This window comes from Erpetoichthys calabaricus, chromosome 10 (genome assembly GCF_900747795.2).
Source record: "Erpetoichthys calabaricus chromosome 10, fErpCal1.3, whole genome shotgun sequence".
Taxonomy (NCBI): domain Eukaryota; kingdom Metazoa; phylum Chordata; class Cladistia; order Polypteriformes; family Polypteridae; genus Erpetoichthys; species Erpetoichthys calabaricus.
Window position 1 is genome coordinate 7,159,166 of NC_041403.2, and position 18,054 is coordinate 7,177,219.

The window sequence follows — 18,054 nt, forward strand, 5'->3', positions numbered from 1 at the left end:
TAAATATTTTCCCAATGGGGGCTATTGACATGAAATTTTCACCAGATGTCGGTAACAACCCAAGTAATCAAAAGAAGAACTCCATAAATTAAGTTCTGTGTAATAAAGTGGAAAAGACTCAGGGGAAAAAATATTGAACACGAAGAAAAGGAGGTGCGAAAAGGCCTGGAAAGCCAAGAAAGCAGCTAACATCTGTCAGTATTTAGAAAGCAATCCTGATAGCCCCCTGCTATGCAGCTGCTTTAGTCCTAACTGATAGCCTATAAAAAGGTTTCTCATTCCGAAAGTGTCACACAAGATGCATTTCATGATGGTTAAAAGCAAAGAGCTCTCTCAAAACCTTCACAACCTTATTGTTGATGGCATTGGTGACATACGTATTTCTAAACTTCTGAATGTACCTGTGAGGACCGTTGGGGCTGTAATCCGCAAGTGGAAAGAACATCACTACACCATAAACCGGCCATGACCAGGTGCTCCTCACAAGATTTCTGACAAAAGAAAAATCAGAAGAGTTGTCCAAGAGCCAAGGACCACTCGTGGAGAGCTACAGAAAGACCTGCAATTAGCAAGTATAGTAAGTAATGCACTCAACTTCCATGGTCTCTATACACGCTCACCAAGCTGAAGAAAAAGGATGTTGAAGCTCGACAAGCCAATGAAATACTGGGAGAATAAATAGAGTCTGGTCAGATGAGAGCACAGTTGAACTCTTTGGATGTCGTTACGCACAGCATGTTTGGAGGAGAAATGGCACTGCATATCACCCCAAAAACATCATGGTGTGGGGCGCTTTTTCAGCATATGGTACTGGCAGACTTCATATAATTGAAGGAAGGATGAACGGACAGATGTAGCGGGGCATTCTTGATAAGAATTTGCTGCCATCTACCAGGATGCTGAAGATGAAACAATGGAGGACATTTCATAAGACAAGGATCCCAAACACACAGCCAAGGAAACTTAGTTGGTTTCAGAGAAAGAAAATAAAGCTGCTAGAATGGCCCAGTCAATCACCTGACTTGAATCCAATTGGAAATCTATGGAAAGAGCTAAAGATCAGAGCTCAAAGAAGAGGCCCCCGGAACCTTCAAGATTTGAAGACAGTTGGTTTGGAAGAATGGGCCAAAATCACACCCGAGCAATGCACGCGCCTCTTTTCTCGATACAGGAGGCATCTTGAAGCTGTCATCCCCAAAAATGATTTTTCTACTAATTGTTAAATACATTTCAGTAAGCCTGCGGTGGGTTGGCACCCTGCCTGGGATTGGTTCCTGCCTTGTGCCCTGTGTTGGCTGGGATTGGCTCCAGCAGACCCCCATGACCCTGTGTTCGGATTCAGCGGGTTGGAAAATGGATGGATGGATCGATTTCAGTAAGCGTGTTCAATTCTTATTCCCGGTGTCTAGGCCAAAGTGTGCCTCCTTCAGAGAAACGTAAGGAAAATAAAGTATGAGCCCTATCAAATTATATAATTAATTACCGGGATTGCCAAAAGCAAAACTGGTAATTAACAGGATAAATCTCTTCTTCTTTCTGCATCAGTTACTTGATTTGTGAAACACAGACAGGCTTGCAGTGCTTCAGTTTACACAATAGAGAGGACAATGAGCTCACCTCATCTGGCTCAGCTGTGTAGCTGGTCAGGTCAGGTTAGGTTGGGGAGCATGCACTGGTACAGGTAACCTGTAGGTAACCCTAACCCTAATTTTGACCTATTGCCACCTTTGTCTCCTATCCTTTTCAACCGTGCCCCCTTATCGCTAATCCTCCCCTCCAGTCCTCTGGGATATTTCAGGATGTTAGCTCTAGTGCCGCCAGTTTCTAAGGGCTTTACTGTATATTGTTTGCTAAATCCGGTAGGTTCCCAATTTTTTTTTAATATTAAAAATGCTAGAGTATAAAATTAACTGTTCAATAGGCGCATCAAAAGTATCATTTTAAATTACACACATAAATATATACAGTAATATGAAAAGTTTGGGAACCCCTCTCAGCCTGCATAATAATTGACTTTCCTTTCAACAAAAAAGATAACAGTGGTATGTCTTTCATTTCCTAGGAACATCTGAGTACTGCGGTGTTTTCCAAACAAAGATTTTTAGTGACACAGTATTTATTTATATGAAATTAAATCAAATGTGAAAAACTGGCTGTGCACAAATGTGGGTTCCCTTGTCATTGTGCTGATTTGAATGCATGTCACTGCTCAATGCTAATTACTTGGTGTGATGAGCTCGTTAAGCCTTGAACTTCATAGACAGGTGTGTCCAATCATGAGATATAAAGGTATTTAAGGTGGTCAATTGCATGTTGTGCTTCCCTTTGACTCTCTTCTGAAAAGGGACAGCATGGGATCCTCAAAGCAACTCTCCAAAGATCTGAAAACAAAGATTGTTCAGTCTCCTGGTGTAGAGGAAGGCTACAAAAACCTATCTCAGAGGTTTAAACTGTCAGTTTCAACGGTAAGGAATGGAATCAGGAAATGGAAGGCCACAGGGACAGTTGCTGTTAAACCCAGCAGGTCTGGCAGGCCAAGAAAAATACAGGAGCGGCATATGAGCAGGATTGTGAGAATGGTGGCAGACAACCCACAGATCACCTCCAAAGACCTGCAAGAACATCTGGCTGCAGATGGTGTATCTGTACATCGTTCTGCAATTCAGTGCATCTGTATGGCAGGGTGATGAGAAAGAAGCCCTTTCTGCACTCACATCTCAAACAGAGTCGCTTGTTGTATGCCAATGCTCATTTAGACAAGCCAGATTCATTTTGGAACAAACTGCTTTGGACTGATGAGACAAAAATTGAGTTATTTGGTCAAAACAAAAAGCGCTTTGCATGGCGAAAGAAGAACACCGCATTCCAAGAAAAACACCTGCTACCTGCTGTCAAATTTGGTGGAGGTTCCATCATGCTGTGGGGCTGTGTGGCTAGTTCAGGGACTGGGGCCCTTGTTAAAGTCGAGGGTCAGATGAATTCGACCCAATATCAGCAAATTCTTCAGGATAATGTTCAAGCATCAGTCACAAAGGTGAAGTTACGCAGGAGTTGGATATTCCAACAAGACAATGACCCAAAACACAGTTGGAAATCTACAAAGGAATTCATGCAGAGAGAGAAAAACAATGTTCTAGAATGGCCGTCACAGTCCCCTGACTTGAATATCATCGAAAATCTATGGAATGATTTGAAGCAGGCTGTCCATCAAATTAAACTGAACTGGAGAGATTTTTTATGGAAGAATAGTCAACAATACCTCCATCCAGAATCCAGACACTCATCAAAGGCTATAGGAGGACAGCATCTAGAGGCTGTTAGATTTGTAAAAGGAGGCTTAACTAAGTATTGATGTCATATCTCTGTTGGGGTGCCCAAATTTATGCACCTGTCTAATTTTGTTATGATGCATATTGCATATTTTCTGTTAATCCAATAAACTTAATGTCACTGCTAAAATACTACTGTTTCCATAAGGCATGTCATATATTACAAGGAAGTTCAGCCAATGAGAAACAAAAGTCCAAAGAATTAAGAGGGGCTCCCAAACTTTTCATATGACTGTATATACTAGGGGGCTTCACCCCCTGCTCACTACGCTCGCCAACCCCCTGCCTGTGCTACACGCCAGCCACTTTGCATCTCTGCTGCTTGCGTATGTGGATTTCACTTTCACCAAACAACAAATCTTTTAATTCTCGCAGATCGGCCTCTTCATTGGGAAGAAATACTACTTTTCCCTGATGGCAACACAAATTAGATGATGTACAAGTTTCCGACTTAAACTTTAAAGCTGAACAATAGCCACATACTTCTGTCATATCTCTTTTCGCAGAGTAATCATTTCCATTTGTTAGCACTCATGCGATCTTTACTATCATTTGTATAAGAACTGAGAGCACATGAACTGTGTCTGACAATAGCATTCACACGAATGAGAAATGATTGTACTGTGTGCGTGGTTGTAAATGTTTGAGAGGAGGGCAGGACTTTTCAAAATCTCTTTGCAAAAAGTCTTGTCTCGTGGGACTTGAAATTACCTCAGAGAATGTCTCATTGCAAAATGTCTTTTTATAATAGAAAGATATGTAGTAAGTATTTAAAAATACATATAAGTATATATAGTCAGGTAATTTAGTTTGGCATATCTCCAGTGTCATTTTCCAGTCTTTACCATTACTTCCAGTGCTCATCTTTAAAGTATATATTCAAACCTTTGCTTGCCTTAATCAAATATATTCTTGTCTTATTTTTCCATAATCACAGCAGATTATTCTCCTGTCACTGTTTCCTAGCACAGTCACTTGAGCTGACCTTTACAATTTTGGGAAGAGTGGCACTGATGTGAGTTTTCTTCTCTTTGATGGCCTTGCAGGATGAAGGCTCATTTCACCTGAAAGACGCAGCAAAGAACCTCCTTAAGGGGTTTGGAAGTCAAATTTCTACGTTATTGAGCTGGCGTGATATGTGGACGCTGGTTGTCAAGAAGGGAGGCAAGTGAGAACAGTTACTAATAATTTATTTTGCATGACAATAATCCCAAAGCAGGAGTGGGCTAAAAAAAAAAAAAAAAAATGAATATCACAGTGTACTGGTGGGCCAAGAGTTAACGACCGAGTTACGTTCCAACCAACATCTGCAACCCGATTCTGTACGTAAGTTGTAACTTGCATTAAAAATGTCCGTTAATGGAGAAATTGGCAAAAATGCATAATGTTTTATTACTTATTTTACAGAAAAATGTGTCTGACAATGAAGCCAATTTACTGTGCTTTAAGTAACAAAATATAAATAATATAAATTAAAATCAATCACCGCTATTTATAGTATGTCGACCATATACTTAAACATCCTACGGTCTTTGATAATGACACTGTCTGTCATGGAGTTGAAAAAGGCATAATAAAGGAAAATTGGCAAATAAGCAGAAATCGCTAGATGAAAAAAAATTAAAATTCAGTTGGTAAAAAAAAGTTGGTGGGTATTATGGGCTAGTTTTCATCTGCAGCTTGCACGTTACATGAGATCACTATAATACAAGCCACCTGCATACGTAAAAAAAATGTGGGTTTCTGTAGATGCAGATGTATTTGTATAAAAAGATATCCATCGGACTGAGTTAAGGTGCTTTGTACTTATGGCTGCGGAAGACACTCGGGTGGTAGTGTTCTAGGTCAGGGTCAAGTTGGGGAGCATGCACTGCTACAGCACGTTGCCGCACCCTCCACACGACAAAACAACTCAGAATCCTTGTTGGCAACCCCACAGGCAGACAAGCGGTCCAGTCCCACCCTCCAGAAATGACCATCCATCTGCCACAGCCAGGTGTTACGTGTGCGTCTCCTTGGCCTGGTCCAGCCGCTCAGATTCTCAATGTTCTAGAAATTGCCAAAACAAACCGCAGTCGTAAGTCTTTTCTTATTATCATTATTATTTCACAGGGTCTCATATGTTTTCTGACGCTTGGAGGGCCCTTTGAGATTTGTTTTGATTGGCGCTGCTCTCCGTGGCTAATGCATTCAACCTGCACCGCCTTCCCTTTATGCCACTGTTTCTCCACCTTTACGATTCTACGACTCAGTTTTGCCTTTTTAAATTCATAGATGACCCACTAGAAGTAATTGCAAACCACCCCTTTGGTGACATGAGCTTGACTGGGTGACCTTCTTGGTGAAACAAGCTCACTTTGAAACGGGGAAATCCCACAGCGCTGCCAATCACTTCGGTGACACCCTGCGAACCAGCAATGGCAACCTGAAACACTGGCTTAGGTGACCCTCGCATGAATCAATGTCAGCAACATGTGACCCACTGGTGGCATGACCGTGGTTGTGAAACATTTCCTTGCATGGACACGGCATGTGGACGCCAAGATTCAGAAGAGTTTGTGCTACTCCGTACTAACAGTTAAAGTTTTCCTACCGATGATCCACACCAGACCCACACTGCCTCAATTTGCATTGACCTATACACTTCAGACTAACATACAGCCAAATGGCCGATTCCAAGTGAAGCTTTAAGTTGAAGCATGACTGAAATTAATTTGTTTTAAACGATAACTATTAATGAGTAAATGTACACATGCCACTCCAATGGATGTGATTGCTGGTATTCACTTTTCTGGCTTGCGCTGACAAATTTGCAGCTTCTTTCAGATTCTCATGCCACCCACTGAGCAAACGCAGGACTATGCACAGCCTTTTCCTATTTTTTCACACGGTTTCAAAACCTCCACAATAAACATGCATACATTGTCAGAGTGGTTGATCCAAAGCAGAACTGTGTCGGACAGAGCCATCATCGACCCACCGATCAGGTTCAACCTTTCATTACTCTGGGTAAGATTCTTAATGGTGTACGGTCATTTACTACACAAAGTTCAGGTACAAGTCCATGCATAAACTTCATTACCTTTAACACTAGAATCCCTGAAGCCTACGAGAAAACTTGTAATTTTGGCCCACCTTAAATTTCTTCGCACCTCTACATCAGTGTCTTTTGTTTTGTAAATGTTTCAATCAGCACAAGCAGCCTGCTATCCCATTCCATTGATGGAACTCAACTTGGGCAAAAAGTTCTCCCAGATCATGACAAGGCTCCTTATCAGTGTGTGAGGTGCCTGGAGTTGTATAGGGTAAATAATGAAGTATCTCATTATTTGGAATACTTGCATTTCATGTGTGTTCCGTGTCTACAAAGATCTCAGTAGGTGTAACACTTTCAGATCTAAACACTAGCTTGGCGAATTGCTTGCATACTAAAGTGATTTTAGCTGCAGGTGGAAGTCCCATTTACTTATGGTTTCAAGCAGAGTTGCGTTGTGGTGCAGCAGTCTATTAGCCGGTGAAAGCTCTTGTATCCAGTTAGCTCCTCTGTTGGAATGAGTTCTTTTGTAATTGTGGTGTGTTACATAACCCGAACCCATATAGATTAGATTATAGATTTTATGATATAAAAAGGCGATACGCTCCCTTAGTTACACGGTGGTAAGAAGTCACATAGGAGAAAAACCTCAGCTTTCTTTAATGATGACTTATGCTGCATAACAGACAAAGGAAGCCAATGGCAAGAACCCAGTTTGGGAGTTGGAGCCCAATGTGTAGAGTCTGCCATTTTTGTCGCTGCATTGGAAGGATTTTCAGGATCGGTTGACGTTATCTCCCATCCATCCGTTGGCTTCAAAGGTGTGCCGAGCAATGTTCCAAGCCTTTATACGCTTTCTTCATGTGCAGGCCCCCACTTAGGTGAATAATAAAATTTCAAACAAGGCAAAAGAGGATACAATTTCATGCTGACTCTGCACGTTTCCCTGGCTGTCTTTATCTTTCAATGATAATAATAATGTAAATGATGAGCCTCTGTGCTAAATCTGTGTGAACTGTGCATGTGTGTAGAAAGAAAAGTAGATTTATAAAATATATTTGTACAGAGGACAGTGACTTATTAAACTTGTGTTACAGCGCTGTGATGAAGCTGTTTGCTGTTATGGTTCTGCCTTTGTTCAGTCTGATAGCGGTCATGGGACATCGCATCTTTGATTGGCGGTACAACAAATAATTCTGAGCGGGTATCAACCACATCACCAACTGTGGTCATCACTGCTCTTGTGAAAAGAATGGAGATAAACAGCATCAACTCAAGAGAGGTTTAGGCAAGTTCGTTGTACCACTTGAACGTCGCTGAGAGAATAAAACTGAATAATAAAAAGAAAAAGCGCTAACTTTTACAAGTAGCCAAAATTTTCACCGGGTATTACAGACTCAAATCAAATGTATGTTTTTTGTTATATTAATATATTATAGTAAAAATAATAATAATAATAATAATAGCCGCTTAATACTCAAAATGTGAAGCGCTGGGTATCGAACCAGCAACCTTTTTGGTTATAAGGCAGCAGTTCTTACCTCTGCACCATCCAAGAATATGTATTAGTTTTCTGTCGATTGACATTTGAGCTTGGGTTTGTAACTCATTGACAATAACATGTAAATTGAATTATATATATATATATATATATATATATATATATATATATATATTTTTTTTTTTTTTTTACTTTGGTTATATTCTTGAATAAAAGCAGACATGTTTATTTGATATTTTGACTAAAGTTATTAGTATAACATGGAAAAAGTTTCTGTTTAGGTTGTGTGTTCATTTCTTGCCTCTCATTTCCTTTCATCCTACACTTACCCAGATCTTTGTAGACACGGAACACACAAGAAATGCATGTATTTGAAATATCAGCATACTGTATTATTATACCCTATACAACTCCAGGCACCTCACAACATGCAAATAAGAAGTCTTGGCTTGAGCTGGGCGAACTTTTTGCCCAATTTGAGCTCTATAAACGTGGGGGGGGGGGGGGGCTTGTATAGCATTCGCAGGCTGCTTGTGCTGATCAACACATTTACAAGACAAAAGACGCTGATGGAGATGTGTGAAGGAATTTAAGGTGGGCCGGGATTACAAGTTTTTTCCGTAGGCTTTAGGGATTCTAGTGTTAAGATACTAAAATCACATTCCTCCTTTTATGCACATGTGCAGAGATGCCTGCACATTTTGTGATACCATGCATTTTATGTTTTGAATGAGTTTGTCGGTTTTCCAGTTTAATTTTCAACATACTGTACTACAAATAGAACTTAATCCAGTAAGCTGGATCAACTGGTTTGTCGCTCACTCCTACACTAAAGCCCTGCTTTTCTTTTTTCAACTCTCTCCTTTATTTCTTCATAAGTCATAAAATGCTATGTGGAATTTACAGGTGACAACAAATTTGTTTTGTTTACATTTGTACTTTTTTTTTCTTTCTTTTTTTTTCAGGCAAAGTTTATGGAGAAAAGCATTCAAAATCCCAAGCATTATCAACATGGGGTGATCCAGTGCTGCTGAAGACTGAAGTGCAACTGACCTCATCTGAAGGTAGGGCATGCCGTGCACTTGGAAGGTCACAAATGTTTCATTGGCTACATAGGTCAATCTTCCAACCCATGGCATGACTTTTTCCTATGTGAAGTGGAGACCCTGCGGTTGAATCACACCATTCACTTTGTGCCAGCACAAGAAAGCAATTGGTGCCACCTGGAACATCTTTCTGTCATCTGTAATATAACAGCTGAGGGCAGTAATAGAATTCTGATCTGTCCAAAGGCCAAGCTTAAACATAAAAACATTGAAAGATATTTTCAGCTAATTGTATATCTTTAGAACTTAAAGACACATGTCCTTGTGCCAGTATGTCAAGCAAGGTAATGCCTGTGTCAGGTTTACAGTCCAGAAAAAAACGGTCCAAAACAGAGATCAGCTATTTGAGCGGTCACCCTACACTTGTACAGTATGTATAAGAATAATGTAGGCAACTACTGCACACCTACTGACAGAAGCAGACTTTATGTACCCCCACGGTGTAAGGGCAAATAGTTTAGCAAACAGATTAACATATGGGTACCCTTGATTTTTATTTAAGCCTTTAAAAGATCACCAACACTAATATAATGTGATAAACAGTGTTGTTGATACCAAATAGGCAACACTGTAAAAATAATAATAAATTGGGTGGTAGATAGGCCAACCCTACACCCCATGGCTGATAAACCCACAATGACAATAAATATTTAACCCTCTATACAAATACATACTTAACCATGTATTTTGTCCTCTCTGCAGTTATTGACACCCCTGGGAAAGAGGAGTAAAAAAAAAAAAAAGGTTACAAAAAACTCTCACCTTTTAGTGAGTGAAAAAGTGAGAGCAATCCATCCTGAGAATTCCTCATTAAAAAATATAGATTTTTATTCTAAGAAGACCACAGCATCACGATTACTGGACTTGCCTTTGCCAATACAATAGCACTGAACATCCTGTAAGGTTTGAGAATGGAGAGCAAGGAATTTGAGACCGTTCTCATTTTCAGAATCTCTACAGATCAACCAGGACCCTGAGAGTGTAGAGCAAGGAATTTGAGACCATTTCATCTTCAGCTCCCCCCATTGCAGAAGCTTGATTTTATGCTCCTTTAACCATTTTGGTGTTATATGCCCAGGATTGTTTCCTGCCTTGTGCCCTGTGTTGGCTGGGATTGGCTCCAGCAGACCCCCGTGACCCTGTGTTCGGATTCAGCGGGTTGGAAAATGGATGGATGGATGGATGGACATATGTTTTGTAAATTGCCCCGCAGGAAGATTCAGCAATGTCCCCATTTTAGTTTCTTGACAGAGGCAGCAAGGTTTAAATTTAAATCTACTGTTATTTCAACGAGTATACATTGCCATGTGCCCTAACAAAGTTCCCACATTTTGGAAGATAAACAAGCAACACAACATAACAGAACCTCCACAGAACATCAGTTTTTTTTCAGTATAGCCATCCTTCATTTTGCTCCAAGCACACCTTGTGGAAAGTGGAAGAAATAAATTGGAAGTATATTAAAGAAAGACATTCCTCCTCGGCTAACTCAGTTTGCATAACAGTGCTGAATTAATGTCTACTTTGATTGGTTCAGTATCTTACATACCCACCCAAACACAAGTCTCATTTCTTTAGCTCCAAGATTAGAGGTGCATGGTCGGAAATAACGATAGCATTGTACTTGCAAGATTTAATTGCATGCAAGAAATTATTATCTATAAAGAAATATTCTATTTTTGAGTAGCAATGATGTACTGGTGAGTAGAAAGAATATGTTCTTGAGTTTGGGTTTAGAAACCTCCAGGGGTCTGATAAGTTGTGGTCAGTTACAAACTGTGTAATTATCTTTGCCGTGTTAGATGTCGTCCCACCTGTGACAGGAGTCCTATCTAAGAGTGGATTTAAAACACAATTAAAGTCCCCGGCCATTATAATTTTATGAGTGTTTACATTGGGAATGGATGCAAATACGTTTTGTATGAATTCCTTATCATCGACATTCGGTGCATAAACATTTATCAAAATCATTTTACAGTTAAGGCGGCACGGTGGCGCAGTGGGTAGCGCTGCTGCCTCGCAGTTGGGAGACCTGGGGACCCGGGTTCGCTTCCCGGGTCATCCCTGCGTGGAGTTTGCATGTTCTCCCCGTGTCTGCGTGGGTTTCCTCCGGGCGCTCCGGTTTCCTCCCACAGTCCAAAGACATGCAGGTTAGGTGGATTGGCGATTCTAACTTGGCCCTAGTGTGTGCTTGGTGTGTGGGTGTGTTTGTGTGTGTCCTGCGGTGGGTTGGCACCCTGCCCAGGATTGGTTCCCTGCCTTGTGCCCTGTGTTGGCTGGGATTGGCTCCAGCAGACCCCCGTGACCCTGTGTTCGGATTCAGCGGGTTGGAAAATGGATGGATGGATGGATGGATTTTACAGTTAAATAAGTTGCCCAAGACCATCACATATCTCTCTACATCTGATGCTACAAATGAGACTGTTCTGGTTTTCTTTGTATAGCTAGAATGGAACATTTGGCCAGCCCAGTCCTTTTGTAGATGGAACTGATCCTTGCTTAGTAAGTGGGTCTCCTGTAAAAATACTATTTTAGCGTTTAGACCTGTTAGGTGAGAGAGTACTTTCTTTCTCTTTAATTCGTGATTCTTGCTTTTAACATTCCAGCTCACAAAGTTAACTGTCCCATCATGGAGATATTGATTCTGAGTTTTTGATGTCATTTTATAATCTTAACTGGAAGTGAGACAGCTTTAACCTTAATTTCCTATTTCCCCATGAGTTATTGCCATGCAGCCTATTGTTAGGTTGGTAGTTATAAGGATTAAAAGGATAGATTAGATATAGCCTGCTCTCTTTCTCTCCCCCCACTTTATCCCCTCCCCCCATTTTGCCTCTCCACATGAGACTGGACCCCACTTCACAGAGTCTTGGTCCTCTGACATACCTAGAGACAGAGCACATCCAAAACAAAACAAGGCCCCACGCAATGGTGTTTTAGGATTAAAAAACAGAGATATCTTGCCAATATAGTCTCATTTCTACTACATTCATGTCCTTAAAAATCTCTTAAATTCAGCCCGTATTCTTTTATGTAAAACTGTATATGTGACATTTGGCAAGTCCTCCTGAATGTATGACAATTAAGTCACTTCTTAAACCTCCTGGGGCATTTTATCTGTTTACCCAACCATTTGGTAAGTCTCTTCATGCTTTTTACATTCAGATGCTTACATATTTTTTAATGTGCAATTGAAGCCAACACACTTCATGCACAATAATTATTTTACCCTTTGATGTTCCCTTGATTCTCTCACATTTGTTTCTAATCAGCTCAATTTCCAATTCATCTGATCATACAGATGCAACACAGTCCCAAAGTTCCAGTAGCATCTAGCAAACTCCAGGCACTTACATTTGTGGTTAAGTGACAGGAAAGGCTTTTCTCTGTCATGCCTTCCAGAAAATATGTTGGCACAGAGTTGGTATCTGATATTCTGTAGTTCTCCAACAGTCTCTTTGGGGATTATTATACCCTCCCCCCACCATAACCTATTGTCAATTGGCAGAGGAGATTTGTCTAAAATTTCGATCTCCGGTTTTCAACATATCTCAATGTTTTAGGATCCCCTGATACAGAAAACATCGATATCTCTCTGATGTGCTTGTGTGTCTGTGTGTCACAGTTTCTTGAGGGAGGTCTAAAGCTTGAATAGCTAGACAGAAAAATACCAAACTCGAAACTTAAGCCTGTTATGAGATGACGATGTGCCGAATCGTGCAAGTGAAAGAGGAACTTTAGAGTAGTGGTTAATGTTAGTGTCAATTTATTTATATAGCACATTTAAATTAACATAGTAATACTGTGGCCAAAGTGCTTTACAATAATAGAATAAAAGAAAAACAAAATAATTAACATAAAACATAAATAGAAATAAAATATATGAACATAAAATAAAATACATAATAAATAGAAGTAATGTTATATACATAAAAAATAGAAGTAATGTTATATAATCACAAAGAGGAAACCATCAGTATTACTGAAGGTCATGGAATGCAAGTGAATAGAAATGAGTCTTTAATCTTGTTTTGAACAGTTCAATTGTAGACGACTCCTTTATGTGATGAGGTAAAGCGTTCCTCAGGTGAGGCGCAGCAGCTGCAAAAGCCCAGTCCCCCTTAGTTTTACACTTGGTACGAGGGACAACCAGAGACAGCTGACCAGAAGATCTAAGCACTCTGGATGGCTGGTGTAAAACACACAGTTCAGATAAATAGGCAAGCCCATGTAAAGATTTAAAAACTAGCAGCAAGATTTTAAAATCAATTCAAAAACTGACAGGCAGCCAGTGTAAAGAAGCTAAAATAGGAGAAACATAGTCATACTTTCTTGCCGCAAACAGAAAGCGAGCGGCAGCATTTTGGACCAACTGTAACCTGCGCATCAGAGATTTGTTAATCCCAGAATACAGCGAGTTGCAGTAATCAAGGCGAGAAAAAATAAACGCATGAGTAGATATCTCAAGATCTCTAGAAGATAAAAAAGGCTTTATCTTACCTAATAGACGAAGTTGGAAAAAGCAACTCTTGACTACAGAATTTACTTGTTTCTCAAAAGAGAGGTTACTGTCAAAGGTAACACCAAGATTGCGGACTTGAGGTTTGCTAAAGACAGAGAAAGAGACGAGAAGTCCAAGACCAATTTGTGCTTTAGCTGATGGACCCATTATAAGCACCTCTGCTTTATTTTGATTTAGGTCAAGAAAATTATTAGCCATCCAGGATCTTAGTTCAGACAGACAGTTCTGGAGTTGATTTGTTGTAGAGTTGCAGACAGGAATATAAACCTGTGTATCATCAGCATAGCAGTGAAAAGCAATGTTAAATTTCCTAAAATAGGGTGAATGTATATGGAGAATAAAATAGGACCCAAAATGGATCCCTGAGGAACACCATATTTAAGAGGAGCAGTAGATGAAGAAGAGGAATTAAAAGTCACTGAAAAGTGTCTACCAGTTAAATATGACCTGAACCAGTTAAGAGCAGCCCCTTTGAGCCCAAGAAGATGTTCAAACCGCATCAGCAATATTTCATGGTCAATGGTGTCAAAGGCAGCGGACAGGTCAAGGAGGAGAAGGAGAGCCGCATCACCTGAGTCAGTAATAAGAGAGATGTCGTTGAACACTTTCAGGAGTGCCGTTTCAACACTATGATAACGCCTAAAGCCAGATTGGTAGATCTCAAATAAATTATTGGAGTTAACCAATTGATTATAAATACTTCTTTCTAGAATTTTAGCCAGAAATGGCAGTTGGGAAATTGGACGAAAATTGGCTAAAACTGCAGGATCTAATTCTGCCTTTTTTAGATGGGGACGGACTGCAGCTTGTTTAAAAAATGAGGGCACAACTCCCGAACTAATAGAATCATTGATAATGACTAATAAGGGTGGGCCCAACACATCAAAGGCTTCCACTAAGAAACGTGGTGGTACAATATCCAGAGGACTGGGGGCTGGTTTAAGGATGTCAGTAGTTCTTTTTAGCTGTGAAAGTGAGACTAGATCAAAGGATTCAAACCCAGGCTCAGTCCTGTTGACCCACTGTGGCTGCAGGTTTTTGTTCCAACCAGATTCACAATAGGTGATAATAATTGATAGCACCTGATCTCATTTAATTAGCCGGTCTTTTTGACTCTTTGCTTATTCTGCATTCAGAAAAACATAAAAGTATGGTTTTTACATTTATAAGACAGAAACGTTTCTGTGTTTTCTAAAGCTATAATTGCCTAACTCTCTTTTGTTGTTTTCCTATTATTTTCCCCTTTTCCTATGTAGTTTGGTACCTTCATTTAACCCTAATAGTGACAATTTAACAACCAACGTAGCAGACACCCAGGATGATGAAAGCTGCAACGACTTCAGTGCCAGACCCACTAATTAGTAAATAATCAATTAAATAACCAGAACAGCTGGAAAAGCAGAATGAAAATTAGGTTGAAAATACTACTCACAACTACATATTCCTCATATAACTGCTTATTACATTTTAATAAAAATATACCCAGCTTAGTTTGTAATTTCTACATTGACTCCAAAACACAGAAACTGGGAAATAATGACTTGATTAGGAGGAGTCCAATGAAAAATGGAATGTTGGTTGAAACAAAAACCTGCAGCCACAGGGGGTTCCCAGGACCGAGTTTGGGAATCCCTGCTCTAGAGGAACCCTGAAATACCGTAATTCTGCAATTAATTCTGAATTCTTCTCATCAGTTGCTATTGTAATGACCTACTGTATGATCAGAAAGATTAGCATCAGAGCGGTAAATAATTACTCAATGTCATAAAATAGTTCGGGTAACTTGGTCCCTAGGGCATAATGCCTACAGAGGCGGACATCTTAATTATTATTATTATTTTTATTTTTTTATCGCCTCCCTTCTCCAACCACTCCTGGCTTTCTCACTCTGTTGCGTCTGCTCCACCGTTCGACCGACAAGGCTGGAGCCTTTGCAGCACTCATTCTTGCTGTTTAACTGGTGGTCAGCCAAACCAGTGCTGCCATTTCGTTCTTCTTGCTACCTCTCCCACCTATACTCACTCTCACTCAGCTTTCTTCTTAAAGCTAAACACAACATTTCTCCTGTTCTAAGCCTCTTTTTATATTCAACTCAACCGGCAGCTGGTGCCTGCTTTTTACTGTCTCTGCTTAACCGGTAATCATTTAATTAGACCAGCACATGCTTTCACTTGGCCACCTGATCTAAGTGGGTTACGCAAAAATTAAATAAAATCATTAAATAAATTAACAATGGATTAAACTAATAAACACCCCCCCCCAACTGTATTTTATTAAAAGCCAGTTGAATAGGATTTCTGTTTTTTATGGTGGTATTGAAACATTGTGCACTGTACAATTTCACTGGTGTTCGTATCAAATGCTAAAATTGTGGTATCATGACATTCTTAGTACACACAGGTTCTGATGTTGCCTTGCCAGTCACAGCCTAGTAATCCTCAGGCAAGCCTTTTCAATAGAATTGTTTCTGCTAGGAAAGCAGCAGGGCAGTGTACCGCATATTACTGATTATTGCATATGTTTGTTTTATAGATGCAGAGTGCCACTGGCCAGACACAGAATTAAACCGCCGCAGGAAAGTGTTCTGCAGTAAAGTGGAAGGCTACGGCAGCATTTGTAGCTGCAAGGATCCGGCCCCCATTGAGTTCACACCAGATCCTGTAAGTTGCCTGCCAGCTGGGTGGGAAAACCCTACCCGCTTAGATGTGCCAGCACATCATTTAACAATTCATAGTCTTGTATTCACGGTGGCGCAGTGGGTAGCGCTGCTGCCTCGCAGTTGGGTGACCTGGGTTTGCTTCCCGGGTCCTCCCTGTGTGGAGTTTGCATGTTCTCCCCGTGTCTGCGTGGGTTTCCTCCGGGTGCTCCGGTTTCCTCCCACAGTCCAAAGACATGCAGGTTAGGTGGATTGGCGATTCTAAATTGGCCCTAGTGTGTGCTTGGTGTGTGAGTGTGTTTGTGTGTGTCCTGCGGTGGGTTGGCACCCTGCCCAGGATTGGTTCCTGTGTTGGCTGGGATTGGCTCCAGCAGACCGCCGTGACCCTGTGTTCGGATTCAGCGGGTTGGAAAATGGATGGATGGATAGTCTTGTGTTCATTTTCCATCACACCTCCTTTCATTCTAAACTTTTGGAGTTTCTTACTCTCTCTGTGCTGTGATACCATTATGTTGTTTTTTTTTTTTTTTCCCCCCTTAAGTTGCCAGACAACAAGGTGTCTGATGTTCCTGTGACTGTAATTGCAGGGAATCGACCAAACTACCTTTACAGGTGAGAATGGACGACCATGTTTAATAAATAATGGATTGTTTAGAGATTATTTGTAGCTTTAACAGGTAGCCTCATATCTTAGGTAGTACCCTGGTAGGGTATATAGACTGTCCAGCCTTAAATACTTTTGACAAGGACAAGAAATTCTATAATGAGAAGTGATGCTTATCTGAATTGCTTTTCAGAACAAGTCTTAACACTTAAAATTTTTCTTCAAACTAAAGTTCAGATGTGTCCAAACTCCCTAAACTAAGTTCTCTTCTGTTGTAAAACAATTCCTTTAAGTAAAATAATAATAAGTTGCAATTATAGGGTGCCTTTCACAAGCCCAAGGTCGCTTTACATACAGAGGAGAGAGAGAGAGGTTAGGAGCAGGCACTGATACAGCACATTGCCGCACCCACCATATAACAAATCAACTCAGGATCCCAGACTAACACCCGTGTGCAGCCATGCGACTGGTGATACCTCAGCACCACACTAGTTCAGATGTAATGGAACCAGTGTGAGGATTTTTTATGGTGGCTAGAGTGCCAATTCTGCCACCAACCTCCAGGTTTTTCCCTGCAGGTTGGAGGTCCTACTTGCAAGGCTAGATGTAGCTTAACGTCATATCCAGGGTGGAGCAATTGCAGGTTAAGGGCCTTGCTCAGGGGCATTTATTGAAGTTGAACCGTCAACTTTACCGATTACCAGTGCAGATCCCTACCTCAGAGCCACCTCTCCGCCCTCCGCTTTACATACAAAGGGGGGAAAAAATCACATAGAAGACAAAATTCGTCGAAGAGAAAAGTTTTGAGTTGAGATTTAAAGATGGAGAAAGAGGAGCAATCTCAGAGAGACTGAGGAAGAGGGGCCATAACACTGAAGGACCTGCCCTCCCAGGTTGGACTGTCTTGTGCGTGGGACAGCAAAGAGATTACCACTCGAGGACCTGAGAGAGTGACGAGGAGTGTATGGAGATAGGGAGGGGAAAGGTTATGTAGGGCTTTGAAGGTGAGAAGCAGAACCTTCAATTTAATCCTTGATGGAACCGGTAACCAGTGAAGTTGGGAGAGAACAGGGGAGACGTGAGCAAAACACTTTGTGTGGTTGCAGAGTTCTGAATATACTGTAGCCTCTGTATAGGGAGGCCGGTGCAGAGGGAATTACAGTAATCAATACGAGATATTATGAAACAATGAACCAGAGTTGAGCTTCATTAAAGGACATAAATGGACAGAGGTGGGCAATGTGACAGAGATGACAGAATTAAATTTTGGACAAAGACCTAATGTGTAGCTCACAATCAAGT

The 18,054-nt window shown here is 40.7% G+C and overlaps 1 protein-coding gene across 1 annotated transcript in view; it reads left to right on the forward strand.

The window, feature by feature from the left end:
• Positions 1–18,054, forward strand: part of pomgnt1 (protein O-linked mannose N-acetylglucosaminyltransferase 1 (beta 1,2-)) — a 120,374-nt gene that overhangs the window by 43,304 nt on the left and 59,016 nt on the right. Inside the window, exons 7-10 of the mRNA XM_028810805.2 lie at positions 4,376–4,493; positions 8,830–8,928; positions 16,025–16,152; positions 16,690–16,760. Of these exons, the coding sequence (XP_028666638.1) occupies positions 4,376–4,493; positions 8,830–8,928; positions 16,025–16,152; positions 16,690–16,760 (416 nt within the window). The remainder of the gene's footprint in view (positions 1–4,375; positions 4,494–8,829; positions 8,929–16,024; positions 16,153–16,689; positions 16,761–18,054) is intronic.